Consider the following 17,170-nt stretch of genomic DNA (forward strand, 5'->3'; position numbering starts at 1 on the left):
CTTCATTATAAAGTTAGACAGTAAAGGACCACACTGTTTGTTTTAAATTTCACATACAGTCCCAAAAGAAGAACAGCATTGAAGCAATTATTGGAATCCAGTGATTGTAGCTGAGCTCTAAGAGCCAGCAAACCACCCTGCTTGGCAACACAGCCTCAGAATCATTACCATGACCTTCCCAGGGTAACAGTGATAAGCAGAACTCAGTAAAAACCTTACATTGACTCAAATAATCAATGCTTCTGTTCTGGGCTGTTTGCTGTTGTTTGGCTGGTACAGATTTTCTTGATTCACGAGGCAACTCTGACCTTTTACATCCCAAAACATGGTCAGAGTTTGAGAAAATCCCAAAAGATGGAGAAAATCAGCACCTGGAATATCTGCTGTGGTTCTCTGAAAGCGATCTATGGATTGGAGTTTTCCAGTTGCCATGTCTCCTCCCCCAGAGCAGATGGAGGATGTTAAAGTGGGTTGGATTGGTATGGAGATGCTGTGGTCATTGACTGGCATTTTACCAGTGACAGAATATAGGGTAGGCTGTCTGCTCACCCATGGGACATTCTGAAGCTCTTAAATGACTGAAGCTTGAAGACCTCTTCCCACTGCCAGTGGCTACCAGCAATGGATGGGCACTATGCCATCTGGGGATAAAGGCTGCCTGGTAATAGCTGGCAGGCTTGGATTAATGGTACTGGACTGAAGAGCTGCCAGGTCTCCAACTGTCCGTCAATTTAAAGGTAAAGATAAAGTAGTCTTCCAAACCGTAGGGCTGCTCTCTCATTTGAGTGCTTGTTTAGCATGTGGGTCACCATGCCTCAAGCAAGGGGAAGAGGTTGAGAAGAAGAGTCCTTCATGGTAACCTGCAGGAATTGAACCCAGACTGTTGGCATCACTCTCCATCACAAATCAGCCGTCTAGCTAACTGACGCCACGTCATGAAGGGGGACCTTGGAAGCCAGAGTTGCAGACATTTAGCTCCGTTGGGACCTTAAAATCTGAGGCCACTGGAGGTGGGTTTGCCCCAAATGTTCCACCCCCAATTACCACCCTGTAGAAGCTTGGCCATAGTTTTTTTTTGTCACTGGCTAGATACCCTGTTCACTTGTGAGGTTTGGCCTGTGTACCAAGGCAACAATTTCACTCCCAGAGGAAAAGTGCCAGGATGTCAACTCAGTACATTAATCAAGTTTTTCCACCATAACCAAACATCAAGGAGTAAAATATTAAATCTCTTGGTTGATATGTTATAGACGTTGTATAATCAAAATACTCAGAGATGTCATTACGCACCTCTGTAGCAGATGGGACTTTAAATCTTGGCCTCCTAGTGTAGAGGAAGGGAAACTACTACTGATATAGTTAAAAATCACACAACACCAGCTTATAGTCCAATGGGTTTATTTGAAAGCACTAGCTTTCAGAGTGCTGCTCCTTCAGGTGGTTATGATATGTTACTGATATGTTATATTCTTATTGACGTGCCTCCATTCATCTTGTGAACTTGTCAAATAATTTAATTAAATTATTAAAGTGAATGCTTAATGTATGTACTCCTTCAAGAAAAAAATCAGATTAAAAATAAATTGAGATTAAAACAAAACTATTATCTGTATCGTTGAGTTATGTGACAAAAGGATGGCATTCATATTCAATGTATCCAAACCTTGCCCAGTATTATACCTTTCATCACAACTGTGGGAGTGTGGAGAGGTTGGGCTGTCGATGCACGATGTAAACAATAAGGCAATATTTCAAACCTGGTCTTGTACTTTGTTGTCTGAAATGGCTGAGTAATTTTTGAGTCACAGAGATGATAACTGCACCTTTATCTTTTTAATGATGTCTGACTGGGAGTTTGGAACAATGGGATGAATTCAGTATTTGTGAAGGTGGAACAGTGAAGTCTTCTATGACAATCATCCAATTCTGTGGCTGTGTTCATACCAGGCGAGGGCTTGGAAAGGGCTGGCATTCATGTTTTGAAATGCTGAACCCAATGTATGATTAAATTGATGCTATTTAGCAATATCATTTATCCTTGTTACCCGTAATCATTTTGAATTAACCCTCCTTCAACATCTTCAGCAGGATTTCAGTTGCATTTTCTAATATTTGTTTTTCCTTGTGCACAAATTAGTATATATGGAACATGTTGTTCGCCACACTTCTCTACTTAGCTTTTACAAAATTGTCAGAAATTTGCCATTCATCATTGAAAGAATGTCAGCATTTCCTAATCTCCAGCCCCTTCCCCAGTGCTCCCCCAAACACACTGTCCCACACTCAGCCTCTTCCCCCATGTTGCCCCCATCTCCTTGAAAACAAAAGGGACGTTTTGGGCAACCGTATTGAATATGGAATAATTCATAATAAATGCTCCATTCCGATGTTTTCTTATTTATTTTCTGCTGGCTGTGCTGAAATTGCAGATTTTGTTTGCCAGGATATTGTTCTGCTGGTATTGGTTACTCTCAGAATCTCCGTCAGCTGCCAATAGTGTGAACTGACCAGTAAGTGTAGCAAGCGAAATTACTGTGGGGTGTCAGAATGGAGCTTCACAATCTCGCAGCTTTATGTGATATGACTCTATAGATTCTATAGCAGGAGCTGTCCTGCCATTGAGGTCAATGCTTACTCTTTTTTTTAGCAGGTTGGAAAAACTTCAAGATAAGATCATTAGCCTTAACGTCCTTTCAGTGCAGGCAATAAACGGGGTCCTGTCTTGTGCATCCAAGTCAGTTTCAGGTGATGGGGCTCTAGAAATCTGGTTCCATTGGAATAAAGGGGACCCAATTGCTAATTTAGGTGGTAACTGACTGTACCCTACATAGTGCAGCCTTTAGCCACATGGGATTGTTAAAGCCACTATCTTCTTAAGGGTTACTAGGGACGGGTAACAAACGCTGGTCCAGTCAGTGATGCTTATGTCCCACAAGTGAAGGAGAAATGACGCAACTAATATTGTTACATTTTATGGGAAGCTGGGTTAGAATTGGGGAGGGTGGGGGGAAGGAAAAATGGGAAGAGGCTTAAGTGGACCATAAGCACCACATGGACTGGGTGTATTGAATAGCCTGTTCTATGCCATTTCTCCTACATAACTCGATACAAGTAAGTATGCACACAGAGTGATCCAGACTGCCACTACTGTGGCATCCCCACATTTCATGATTATGACCCGACATCTTTCCTAGCGGGTAACTGCAGCCCACTTCGCTCTGACAAATCTGCTAATATGTTCTGACATTTCTCTCTTACACCCAACTTCCCTGGAACTTTGGATTCTCAAATTCCCGGGCAGCTGAGGCTGGGATGGCCACATCACTGGTCAGGAACCAAAATGTCAAAATATGCCGGAGGGAGTGGTGGAGGAGAGGCCATTACATCTTTGAAGGGAAAGTTAGATAAATACATGGAGTTGAGGATGCAGCAAGATGATGGAAGAAAGCAGGATTAGAATCCAAGAGTCATCGAGATGTACAGCATGGAAACAGACCCTTCGGTCCAACCCGTCCATGCTGACCAGATATCCCAACCCAATCTAGTTCCACCTGCCAGCACCTGGCCCATATCCCTCCTAATCCTTCATATTCATGAACCCATCCAGATGCCTTTTAAATGTTGCAATTCTACTAGCCTCTACTACTTCCTCCGGCAGCTCATTCCATACACGTACCACCTTCTGTGTGGAAAACATTGCCCCTTAGGTCTCTTTTATATCTTTCCCCTCTCACCCTAAACCTATGCCCTCTAGGTCTGCACTCCCGCACCCCAGGGAAAAGACTTTGTCTATTTACCCTATCCATGCCCCTCATGATTTTATAAATCTCTATAAGGTCACCCCTCAGCCTCTGATGCTCCAGGGAAAACAGCCCCAGCCTATTCAACCTCTTCCTTTAGCTCAAATCCTCCGATGCTGGCAACATCCTTGTAAATCTTTTCTGAACCCTTTCAAGTTTTCCAAACTAACCCCTGCCGGACTGAATGGTCCATCGCTTGTTCTAAATTGCTGACTTCAAGCTGATATTTTCCTGCAACAGTCATTAGACACTGGTCAAGTGTATAGGCTGAAGACTCTTCTCCATCCCACCCACCCACCCAATGAAGGGCAATGCTCTGCCAACTTGCTGTCCTGTATAAAACACTGTATGCCTAGAGGTAAAGCCTTCTCCATCATGTCTGTTTAAAACCACTATCAGTCAGAAAGTACATTTATTGAGGAAGCTGAGCCACTACTCTCTGACTAGTTATCAGCCTTGGTTTGTTTGAGGGCGACTGGGGATGGCAGTGATGGGTACATCTGATGAGAACTTAATCCCACCTCCTAGAAGGAGAACATTGGAAGTGTGTCCACTTTGAAATGGAAGGCTTATTTTATTGTTGTTATGCTTACTTCATGTCTGGAAAAACTTTTACCCTGTGGACTTATCCATTCATGGAATAAATATTCACCAACCAGTTCACTACTGCTATTCTATAGTGTCCTGCCTGAAATGACCAGACTGGAAATACAGCAGCGTGATCTGATGTGTTTCGTAAACTGTGGGAACCATTTTGGAAGGTTGAACAAATTGCTATTCCACATCAAGCAGTGCCAACGAATGCCTCCAGCTCCAGATGGCAACCCTGCTCCCAACACATTATCCCAACAAATTATCTTCATTTCATCCATTTCATTTGTGCCAGAGAATGGTTTACTTTCCTTCAACTCTTCCATTTTGGTGTCTTTGAGGAAACATTAACATCTGTAGAATGTGCTAATACATTTGAAGGCAGTTTTGTAGCAGGAGCCTGTTGCAAGTGACACGATTCTGCTTCAGGGTTTCAGAATGCATTTGGACATTGCTACAGTTAATAACCAGAGTCATTCATCACCCTGCTCCCTTTAGAGGCACAGTCTAAGGGGACTGTTGCCCTTCCATTTGAGTGCATCTGTCCAGGTAAAAGGGCAGCGATCTGTTACAAACGTCAGCAAAGCCATCTGAAATCAGGGCACACATTGCTATTGTGGTCAATCTGACTGTGAGTTACTTATTCCTTTTTGAACTGGTTGTAAACCTAAAATAAATTGATAACGAATAACACTAAACACACAAAGGAGAGGGGAAGGTATAATAGTGAAAAGTAATACCCACTCATCACATCAATTCCAGAATTTATTTTTTATTAATTGTAGAATATCGAGAACATTGAAATATTAATGGTTCCTTCATGATATTCTTTCACTTGTGTGAACGACATGACACCTGTGGTCTTTGTAAGTTAAGGACCTTTGCACTCTTTATATAATTACATTTAATGGTTTGTAATTTACAATGGTTTGTGCAAATTGGTTGGGTGACATGTAGTGTTTTCAGTCAAAATCTTGGCACATTACTGGATGTCTAAATTATCCTTAAAAGTGCCACTGAAACTGTTATGCTGGGTGACATGAGCTGTGTTAATTGCTTCAGGTTTTGTCTGCTTGTAAAATAATCTGTGATGGAGCAGACTGCTCTTGACTGTATGAATAAATATTTACTGCTTTAAGAAGCGTGGGCATCGTGCCAGTAACTGGAGATGGGTGAATTTTAATTGTAACTTTTTGCAGTCATGTACTGCCAGCCACCCTTGGGCATACTGTTCAAAGTTGCTTTTATTAATATTTATACTTTATATTCATGTTGTTGCCTCAAGCTGTTGAGCTCTACTTCAGTGGGACACAGTTATTAGGTGATGGATCAAATACAGAGGAAGACAATATGTTTGTCTTTGAAATAGTGTTTCTCAAAATTGAAGCGAGAAAAGCAGACTAGACAAAAATGACAATTGTAATAGGGTTCAGCCATCGAGCAACTGTAAAAGCTTTCACAAAATTACTAACATTTAGCCAGTTATGAATGTGCTTTTCTTTTTCATATTGTTTTCTTATGACTATTTTGGTGGATTTTTAAAAAATAATTTACATTTCTAATATGTTTTTCTACATTGGATGGAAAGCAAAATGAGCTTTAGCTGCCTGGGCTAAACTAGTTAGGACAGTGAACACTTGTATGGATCTGTACTATTCAAGGAGGTCTTTTGTTCAAATTTAAAATGGGTTTCTAGCAGTGGAGTAAGTAACAACTGTTTTTACAATGCAACATTGTGAGTTGGCAGTTCTTTTTGTTAACCTGAAGCCTGACACTTGTACACCTGTAGATGTAGGTCGTGCTGTTGTATGTTACAATAGCACTCCTTCATGTAAGCTAGTCCATGAGTGAACCTCCAAGCATTTTTTCAATAATGCAAATCGCTGTTTTATATTATTGAATAAAGCAAATGAAATGGCGCTTTGGAGAGTTTGATATAAATAGCAAACCGTGCAAAGACATCGCAGTGACATATGAGGAACATAAGAAATAGGAGCAGGAGTCAGCCCTTTGGAACTGCTCTGTCATTCAGTATGATTGTGGGGACCAACATTGACACCTCCAATTGAGGAAATGTACTCCTCCCTCTCTGTTGATGTACAGTAACTAAATATTTACAGTCAACCCCCCACCCGGGTTGTGAACATGTTCCAATCTTGAGTCCATTTGCAAGTCGATTTGTACACATCAATGCAGGACAATATAAAGCAACCATTCATAAATACAGAAAATGTTTATCTGTCAGGTATTTAAAATTCATCCTTGTATGAGATTGCATTCATAAATTGGATGTTTGTATTCAGGGACCCCCTCTATTTGTGAACGTTGCGGATTGCCAGAATTATCCTGTTTTTATTTCATTTTTGAGTTCCCTCTTACGCTGTAAGAGTCACAAAAGGGAAAAAACCAAGGTCCCTGTTCCAGAGACTGATCTTATTTACAAGCTCCTTTTTGTTTACATCAGTGAGACATTCCACCAGCCCCAACTCCCCCACTGCTCAAAAAAATCCTTTTATGTATTATGTTCTTTGAATGGGAAAACATTATGTTTAAAACTAATTCCTCCCTGTAATAATGTGAGGGTATTAAATACCATGAACTAGAATGAAGTTGGAACTGCCTAGCTATACAATGGGTGCCTTAGAATCTAAAATTGCAAGCAGAGTGCATGCATGTATTCCTCGCCAGAAATGCAGCACTGCCATATTGGGAAAAGCTCAAATCTGAACATCTAGGGTCCTGAAATAGTGTTATTTTGAAATATTAAATATTTAAAAATATACTTAATTCATAAAAACCCTTTAGGAACACACATCATTACTGAATCCATGCTGCCTTTATACCTGAAGCACAAGCAGACATGGGAATTTGGCAATCCCTGCAGTTGAAGAAGAACCCAAGGTATTTATCAGTTATACAAGACTATGTTTCATACTTATGAGACATCGAGAGGGTCTGATAACTGAATGGACTGCCATTGTATTTTGGCAGAAAGACCTTAGATGAATTTTCCCACTATACCTTGGTGGCAGCTGCCCCAGACTTTAGTGTGACCCTCAGGTACTCCTGGACCATAGAATGTGCCAGTCTGCAACACACTGTTGAAGTCAATGCTTTGCACTGTAAGACCAACAAGTTTCGTTAAACCAAAGAGTGTCTTTCCCAAAGCTGACTGCCTGAAATAGTGCTAACTCTTTAACACGTATACAGGGACAACTTATAGAGTCATTGTCATAGTTATCCTTGCTGTATAATTCTATGATTATCTTCTTGAAACTGGACTGTCCTGAATGAGAGAATCAGATGTACTGGTGAATAACTCTGCCTTACTGCAGTCTCCTTCCAAAATGGTGCATCTTATGTTCTTCGCCACTCCCCAGCACCACCCAAGGATATTGCTGGCCCCCGTTATCTCCCTCAGAATCGCCTCTTCCCACCTCCCTCCCAACATGTCAGTTCTATACAATTCACTAGCTTAACTTCACTGAGGCTTGAGTAGGGCAGCTGACTGATTTTATGTCTGACTGCCTGATTTTTCACTGCCCTAGCCACTGGGGTCAGGTGGCTTTTTATCTGACATTTTGTGTCTTAACTCCGTGAAGTACCAGCAGAGACCTTTGCATGTTCTTTTCCATGTTTGGAAGAGCCTCAAACTAACCGGGACGCAGAACAAAGGTACATTTATATTTTTGTTTCCCCCGACCTCATCATTACTCATTTGTAACTGGCCCTTTTTATCTCAGACAGTGATGGATAGCTACATAGGCTGGTACATTTTCCAGTTGTGATGGCACCATGTCTGCACATTGCCAAGCTATCCAGTACCATTGGCCTCTGACGCAGTGACCACCCCAGGTCCTGTTTCAGTCAGGCCCTTCTGACCTGTCCAATCTGGCACTTGGATCATTCTCTCAGCCAGTTGGTGCCAGTAGGTTTGCATGAGCCAATTTCTTCCCTCCTGACTGGTCAATAAGCTTTCTGTTGCATAGCACCGTTCACAAAGTAAAGGCCTATTTTATCCATGGCAGGATAAATGGTGCGATACTCATTGTAAGTCATGGTGGATGTATCAGAAAATGCTTGCTTCAGAGAGTTGCAGCTCCAAGATTCTGTGGAATGGTTCAGACATGGGAAAATCCTGAACTGCTATGAATTGGCCTTGAGCAGAGGCAATGCACTTCCTCATACGGAAGGAAGAGGCACTGAAAGAAAATTCCTAAGTGCTGTGAAGCACTTCCTCGCTCTTGGTTGGAAGGCAATGGCAGAGAGCTGAGAGCAGGCAGGCTTGTTGCATATGGCTGCAGTGGGCTAAAGGGCGAGCAGAAGATAAAACAAATACTTTGCAAAAAAAAACCCATTAAGTTCAATGTTTCATTCATTACTTACAAAAGGTTAATACATGCATTATTCAACAGGTTTTGCTGATTTTCTTTGCTACTCTGCTGCCTTTGAATTAATATCTGTGCACAGCATTGCAAGCTGTGTAGGAGGCATTAATTTTCAGACGTTGGGGGAGGAGCAGAAAAGAATAGTTCACTGAGCTACAGAAATCTGATTTAATGGAGAAAATGACAAGAAAAGATGTCTCGTTGCTGATTATTATGCAGCTGAATTAAATAACATTATTAAAAAAAACTGAAACATTGAAGGAAATCTAGTGCTGAGCTTGGGCTAAAACTGTGCTTAAGAGTCTCCAGGTCTCCCCAAGTGTATCTTGTTCATGTAGCCATACATGAAGGCTAGTCGCTGTGGTAAACCAGTGGGGGGGGGGGGTCTCGTGCTGGCCCAGAGCACCACCTCAGGCATCACAGATGTACAGACTGAGAATATTGAATCAGTTGCTTTCCACTGTGTACTTAGACCAATTTAGAAATGAAACCTTCAGTGAATTACTAAAGCAAAAAGAAATTAAATAACTTTTACAAGCTCAGCGTTATCCTGCCAGCCATATGGGAAGATCCCAGCATGGCTTGCCTCTTCTCAATGTAAGGCTGACAGAAATAGCATCATTCTGATATTACCCACAGTGCTAGAAGGCAAGTGCATGCCCATAATAGGTGGTGTAGTCAGATTCCGTGTCAGTGCTATCATGTCAACCTGAACCTTAACTCAATTTCTTCCCATACGTAGGTTAAATTGGTTAAAATTGAATTAATGAGAATTTCAGAAATTCTGAGCACTTTTCACACATTTTGATTAACTTACTTCTCATCAATGGCCTTTTGGTTTTGCCTTCACTACAGTTCCATTGCCAGTTAGAATATAGATACAAATTACTTCTGTCGACATTCAGGGACAAGTATTTCATGGCCTGCCATCTGTTAACTAAAGGCTGTACTTAGCTTGTTTATTCTATATACTTTGATACCTCCATTCGAATAGCAGGATGTCTGCAACCAGAATAAACAGTCGTCTGCTAATATCTTCACGGAGAGGCAATGGCTGAGTGGTATTATTGTTGGCCTCTTATCCAGAGATCCATGTTCTGGGGACTGGATTTAAATTCTGCCACAACAAGTGGTGGAGATTCAAATCCAACACAAATCTGGAATTAAGAGTCTAATGTTGGCCATGAATCCATTGTCAATTGTCAGAAAAACCCATCTGGTTCACGAGTGTTCTTTCCAGAAGGAAACTGCCATTCTTGCCTGGTTTGGCCTACATGTGACTCCAGACCCACAGCATTAGAGTTAACTCTTAACTGCCCTCTGGGCAATTAGGGATGGGCAGTAAGTGCTGCCTTGCAAGTTATGCCCACATCCCGTGAATGAATAAAAAGAAAACAGCTTCCAGGCTACATTCTCCATTCGAATCATGAAGGCAATGCAAGTTGCATTGCACACCATGAGAGGACGATCAGCTCTCTCCCCAGGATTTCAATGGCCCTTTCTACCTAGTTCTCCCTGGACAGTCTACCACAACTGAGTGCACATATGTTCCCATCCACAACCTCAAACTGATTCCACTCCCCCCCCCCCCCCCCCCCCTCCAAAACAATCAAATTTCTCCTCCATGTGCTGCAGAGCTCCCTTGTTGAGGCTGCGGCATCCTTTCTGCCTCCTATGACATCCCATGGCAAATCTTGGACAACCCGCTCTCTCCCTTTTATATTGAGTTTCCCTCCTCACCTGTAACTGTCCTTGCCTCCTCCACATCTCCGGCTTCTCCCCATGAGACACACACACACACAAACTCTCTCTCTCTCTCTCTCTCTCTCTGTCTATTTGACACACACAGACACACTCACACTCACTCATTCCACTGACACACAGGACTGACTGTAGCCCACTTTTTGGACTGTATTGAGTCAGTTCTCCTGAACATAGCCACCCCACACAGACGACTGACTCAAGTCCCTGGACTGTGAATGACCATTTACCTGGATTGACTTTACTGAGAGTGCTTGGCTAACAGCAGTCCCCCTTAACTCACTGGAGAACTTTGCTGTGGCCCCTCCGAGAGATCCCTTGCCATTTGGTTGCAGCACACGCAGTGTATTTCCCACGGACAGCTGAAGGCTGCTGTCCTTTTCTGGGAGAATCGAAAATCATAGTTTAATAATAACAGATCACTCATTTAAGACCGAGATGAGGAAATTTATTTTTCTCTTAGAGAGTTGCAATTTTCATTGGATTCCCTTCCTTAAAAGGCAGTGAACGCAAAACCTTTAAATGTTTTTAAGGCAGGAAGTAGGTGGATTCTTGATTACTGAGAGGATGAAAGATTATCAGGGAGATGCAGGGATGTGGAGCTGATGTTAAAATCAGAGCAGCCATGATCTTCTTGGAAGATGGCGCAGGCTGGAAGTGCTGAGTGGCCGCCTCCTGAATTCTGTTGGACTTGTTACTCCTTTCATTGAGAAAAGCCTCAATCAACAACCAGCGTGTTATCACAGATTTCTCGCTATAACCCACGGTGGCACAGTGGTTAGCACTGATGCCTCACAGTGCCAGAGACCCGGGTTCAATTCCCGCCTCAGTCACACTGACTGTGTGGAGTTTGCACGTTCTCCCCGTGTCTGCGTGGGTTTCCTCCGGGTGCTCCAGTTGCCTCCCACAGTCACAAAGATGTGCAGGTCAGGTGAATTGGCCGTGCTAAATTGCCCGTAGTGTTAGGTAATGGGTAAATGTAGGGGTATGGGTGGGTTACGCTTCGGCGGGTCGGTGTGGACTTGTTGGGCCGAAGGGCCTGTTTCCACACTGTAATGTAATCTAATCTAAAAACCCATGCCATTTGGAGCCTGGGAAGGTTCTGTCCAGTATTTGTATTTTGCTTTTATATATTTTGCTGGATATTATAATAGAATCATAGAGATGTATAGCATAGAAACAGACACGTCGGTCCAACTTGTCCATGCCGACCAGATATCCCAACCCAATCTAGTCCCACCTGCCAGCACCTGGCCCATATCCCTCTAAATTCTTCCTATTCATATACCTTTTAAATGCCTTTTAAATGTTGCAATTGTACCAGCCTCCACCACTTCCTCTGGCAACTCATTCCGTACACGTACCACCCTCTGCGTGAAAAAGTTGCCCCTTAGGTCTCTTTTATATCTTTCCCCTCTCACCCTAAACCTATGCCCACTAGTGCTGGACTGCCCCACCCAGGGATAAGACTGTGTCTATTTATCCTATCCATTCCTCTCATGATTTTATAAACCTCTATAAAGTCACCCCTCAGCATCCGACATTCCAGGGAAAACAGCCCTAGCCTGTTCAGCCTCTCCCTGTAGCTTAAATCCTCCAACTCTGGCAACATCCTTGTAAATCTTTTCTGAACCCTTTCAAGTTCGCAACCTCTTTCTGTAAGATGGAGACCAGAATTGCACGCAATATTCCAACAATGTCCTGTACAGCCGCAACATGACCTCCCAACTCCTGTACTCAATACTCTGACCAATAGAGAAAAGAATACCAAACACCTTCTTCACCATCCTATCTACCTGCGACTCCACTTTCAAGGAGCTATGAACCTGCACTCAGCCATATCTACCGCTCTGCCCTCATCAATGCTCTTTGTTACTTCTTCAAAAATCTCAATTAAGTTTGTGAGAATAGGTCTGTGTGTGTGCACATATTTCTCATTCAAGTCTCTGTTTTGATTTCATTATCAATTTTAAGTTTAAACTGCTTACGCAACTGATTAGATAGAAATCCAGCAAGTAAACAATTACCTATAACTGTTCAAGTAAAAGTCAGAAAGTGCCACTGTAGGACCTGTGTCTTACCTCTCTCTAAGCCAGTTCTAGCTCTATCTTGAATAGGGAGGAACTTCAAGTTTGGAACTGACTATACCTCATGCCACAGGCAATTTAAAATGTATTTTGGTTTTGAATATTTCTCTTGTTGAGGAGCTGGCACAGGGATATTGGACTGGATGGCTTGCACTTGCACTGAATTATTGTGCAGTTCTGTGGTTCTTGTACTCTACTGTATGGTGTTGTCATTAAAGATGTTATCATCATCGTTTTCAGAGAGATTAAATGTGAATAAAACTAACAAAACCTTGATATACTCAAAAGGGTTAAGGACTTGGCAATGAAAGGCAACGTCAACAGCCAATGGGACATTTGTGGGACACAAAGTGAATAGTAAAACTGACTCACTTCATGAACATTTAGATCTGAGAACAATCACTTACTTTGTTCTCAGATGCAGAAATAAATAAATAAAAGCTAACTCAAGGGCACATTCATCCTTTCAGCACATTTTGAGTGAAGGCAAACAACAGAATCATTAAAGAACTTTGTCAAGGGGAATAAAAAATAACTACGCATATCTTGTTGCGGCAATGGGTATAAAGATTATCAGGAAGGGTAAATATCAGTTATGAATGGGTCGAGTCAGGGAGGTTTGAGTAAGATACTAGAAAAAGAATTCATGCTTCAGAATGCCTTTCAGTTCCTCTGACTGACTCACTGCCCATGTGTACTCTACTATAGGTCACTACAAACGGAAAGGCTGTGGTGAGCATACAGTGACTGACTGTCCCGTAATAAGATCTTATTGTGAGGGAAGCCTTTCTGGAATGTGAGTAGAGAATAGTAACACACCACATGCTAAAAGGGTTAAAAGGTAAAGTCTGCTTGATTTATCCCGTAAAATCTGGTCTAATGATCCATATATTTGCATGTGGGCGGGAGGTTTCACAAGACCTTCTGAGTAATCATTTAATGGTTCATTTACAGCATTGCACTAATGATTTGTAGAAGCGTTTGTCAATGTCCAGCTTTGTAGCATTGCGAAAGCAGGAAGTGGAGCTCATTCTGATGTTGAGCAATGACTGTTTCATGTGGAGTCAAGACACTTGTACTAAGTTACTCAGAGATGCAGAATTCTACTAGAAGCCTACTTTAATTTTTCACAGCTACCCAGCTTTCTCTTCGAAAAGAAAACTGCAGATTGTTTGGAATTGTACTTTGTCACAGTTTTGAAGGAAGAATAGTTTCAGGGTTAGTATTACCACAGTTAATGTGATATGTGGATAATTAATCAGGAATAAAATCCTGGCTGAGCATGAGAACTATTGTCCCAGTGATTGTTTTGGAATGGAAAGGAAATGTGAAATAGCTGATAAAAAATATGACCTTGGAAATGGATATCCAGTCAATGTGTTGTGGAAGAAACTGAAGCTGAATGAATCTATTGATTCAAAATGTAATGTAACTCTGCCTTTTTGAATTAGCATTCAGTGGAGCTGGGAAGAAAACAAGTTGGGAAATTAATATGTGGTTACAGAGCTGTTTGGCAAAGATTTAACTGGCTGGTGTCTTCACAGGATTAACAAAAAAAGCCTCACGGTGACATGCTACAATGGAACAGCAACAGAACCATAACCCACATGCTCTAGGAATTCAGAACAACCTCCTTTATAAACCAGGCACGGGCTATCAGCAAGAAGCTCAGGTCAGTTCAGCTGCCTTGCTACCTTAAGAGCTTGACTGGTGTTTAAGATTTTAACATGTGCGCTTCATAAATATTCTTTTCAAATAGTTACAAAAGTTTGACATAGTTTTGGGCAAAGTGTTCAACCAGACAGTGGTTGGTAACACAACCTTAAGAGCTTGACTGGTGTTTAAGTTTTTAACATGTGCGCTTCATAAATATTCTTTTCAAATAGTTACAAAAGTTTGACAGTTTTGGGCAAAGTGTTCAACCAGACAGTGGTTGGTAACACAGTAAGAGCAAGTTAAATTATGTACGATATAGGCGTAATTTGTGCTGAGATTAAATTAGCGTCTTGCAGCTAACAATGCTCCTACCTGAAAGACATTGCATTCTTTGGTTACTGCCAGCTCAGTACAGGAATTCCCCTGAACTGCCTGCATGTAAAATAAAGCAAGTTGTAGTTACTAATAGGAAGCTTCTGATCCGTGACTCTGTGAAAAATTATGGAATAATTACTAAGCACAGAGTTGGAACATTTATTGCAAGTTGAATTGCAAATGGGTTTGGATTATTGCGAAGGATTTTAGATGATCTTAAACTGGAAATAACTTGCTCGAAATACTGAAAAATTACTGCTCAGCATCTACCACAGAATGTAAGATTAAGTTTGGAATAAAATTTTTATCTGACCGTAGCTGAGAAAGTGTCAAACCTAAAATATTTTCTTCTTCTTCCCTTTCAGACACCAAATAATTTCCTGTGCATTTTTTTAGCACTTTTCTGTCTTTGTACTGGGGAGCGGGTTGGGGGGTGGTGGGGTGGTTTCCCGGTGTTCATTGCCCTGATACTTTTAGTTTTGTGAATGTGTTCCTGTTTTGTTGGGGAACAAGTTTTGGTATTCATTCAGCTGGTTTACATTGGGGTGTTGACGAAAATGAATTTCTTTTTTGTGAGAAGTAAAGCCCCCTTTATGGTCCTTTCAGGATGCATTAGATTTTTTGAAACATAACTCCTTTGAATAGCAAGGAACCTCTGTATGTTAGAAATATTGGTGATGGTTTACATGCATGCATGCATGTGTCCCAAGATGAGACATTTTTTTAAATTTAGAGTGTAGGAGGTTGAGGGTAACCTTACAAAGGTTTATTAAATCATGAGAGGTATAAATAAAGTCAATGGCAGGTGTCTTTTCCCTAGTTTGGGGGATTTCAAGACCTCGGGGCATATTTTTAAGGTGAGAGGAAAAAGATTTAAAAAATGGCAGGGGAGCAATTTCCTTTACACAGGGTGGTTTGGGCGTGGAATGAACTTCCAGAAGTGGTGGATGTAGGTACAGTTACAATGTTTAAAAGACACTTAGGTAAGTACATGAATAAGAAATGTTTGGAGGGATATCGGTCAAGAGCAGGCAGGTGGGACTACTTTAGCTTGGGACTATGGTTGGCAGGGACTGGCATGCCAACCAAAAGTGTCCATTTCCGTGCTGTATGACTCTATTGTATTGAGGGTGCAGCAGGTTAAGGGTGGGAATAATGACCAACATTTTCCACTAATTTTGGATTGAGGCCCTGACTGTACACTCTTCCAAAAGCTGGGACCTTCTGTTAAGGAGCCAAATAGTGTCCAGGGACTGTGTTGACTGTCTGAGTAGGTCCAGCAGGCAGGCTGTTGAAACTGGAATAAGGGAGAAAGAAAAGGTGTCTCCCTCAGGCACCCTCTAAGCAGGTTCATAAAATCCAAAGACAATAACAGCGACAGCTGCTGGGCTCCCATTGTGGATTGCCACCACATCCTTGCTTTCTCTGGGACGATGGTGCAAGGGATGGTGTGGTGTTATCACACCAGCTAGTGCCACAAAGTGACGTGTGTTCACTTCCATTTCTGGCCCCATTCTGAGGTAGAAATCCTGCTCTCAATCTCTACCCAGTGACTCTGCTTCATGTGGGTGAAGATCTCGCATGACTTCACTGCCATCAGCTTATTCCAATGCAAGATGCTTCAGGATGCATTCGGCTCAGCTTAATCTGTCCAATAATGGCACATCTACGTTCCCTGCGCCCTCCGTTACTGGAACGACCTGTTGCTGGAATGATTACGGGATGTTTGCTTCCACTGTACTGGATAGAATACTTCCTGTGGGAAGACAAACCTGCCAATATCAGTCCTGTTACCTATTTGTCATTTATACCATTGTTCCTATCATAACCACATGGTTTTATGTTTTTAAAGACATTTTAGGCTTATCCTTTTTCATACCCCTGTAAGATCTGCACTCTGCTACCTGCTTTCCAGACTGAAAACTCAATCAATCAATGGGACATGACTGGTTAAGCAGAAACTGAGCCAGTGGACAGTTAAAACAGGTAGATCGCATGTGCAGTGTTAACTGCAAGGTTGTGGAAGCAAAAGACGTCTAGGTAAAAACAATGACTGCAGATGCTGAAAACCAGATTTTGGATTAGTGGTGCTGGAAGAGCACAGCAGTTCAGGCAGCATCCGAGGAGCAGCAAAATCGATGTTTCGAGATTTACCTGGACCATCTCTGACACCTCCCTCCCCTTCCTAGACCTCTCCATCTCCATTAATGACGACCGACTTGACACTGACATTTTTTACAAACCCACCGACTCCCACAGCTACCTGGATTACACCTCTTCCCACCCTACCTCTTGCAAAAATGCCATCCCGTATTCCCAATTCCCCCGCCTCCGCCGTATCTGCTCCCAGGAGGACCAGTTCCACCACAGAACACACCAGATGGCCACCTTCTCTAGAGACCGCAATTTCCCTTCCCACGTGGTTAAAGATGCCCTCCAAAGCATCTCATCAACATCCGCACCTCCGGCCTCAGACCCCACCCCTCCAACTGTAACAAGGACAGAACGCCCC

At 42.2% G+C, this 17,170-nt stretch overlaps 1 protein-coding gene across 8 annotated transcripts in view; it reads left to right on the forward strand.

Annotated features, from left to right (window-relative positions):
* Window positions 1–17,170, forward strand: part of LOC122564836 (serine/threonine-protein kinase Nek6) — a 266,799-nt gene that overhangs the window by 66,996 nt on the left and 182,633 nt on the right. For 4 of the 8 annotated variants that reach the window (XM_043720147.1, XM_043720151.1, XM_043720146.1 and 1 more), the window contains one exon: window positions 14,172–14,299. In XM_043720147.1, the coding sequence (XP_043576082.1) occupies window positions 14,207–14,299 (93 nt within the window). In that variant the 5' untranslated portion in view covers window positions 14,172–14,206. Of the gene's footprint in view, window positions 1–13,335; window positions 13,469–13,660; window positions 13,846–13,969; window positions 14,051–14,171; window positions 14,300–17,170 lie in introns of those variants that run through there. The other 4 variants (XM_043720150.1, XM_043720148.1, XM_043720145.1 and 1 more) reach the window with 4 other exon arrangements.

The sequence above is a fragment of the Chiloscyllium plagiosum genome, chromosome 30 (genome assembly GCF_004010195.1).
Source record: "Chiloscyllium plagiosum isolate BGI_BamShark_2017 chromosome 30, ASM401019v2, whole genome shotgun sequence".
NCBI classification, from domain to species: Eukaryota; Metazoa; Chordata; class Chondrichthyes; order Orectolobiformes; family Hemiscylliidae; genus Chiloscyllium; species Chiloscyllium plagiosum.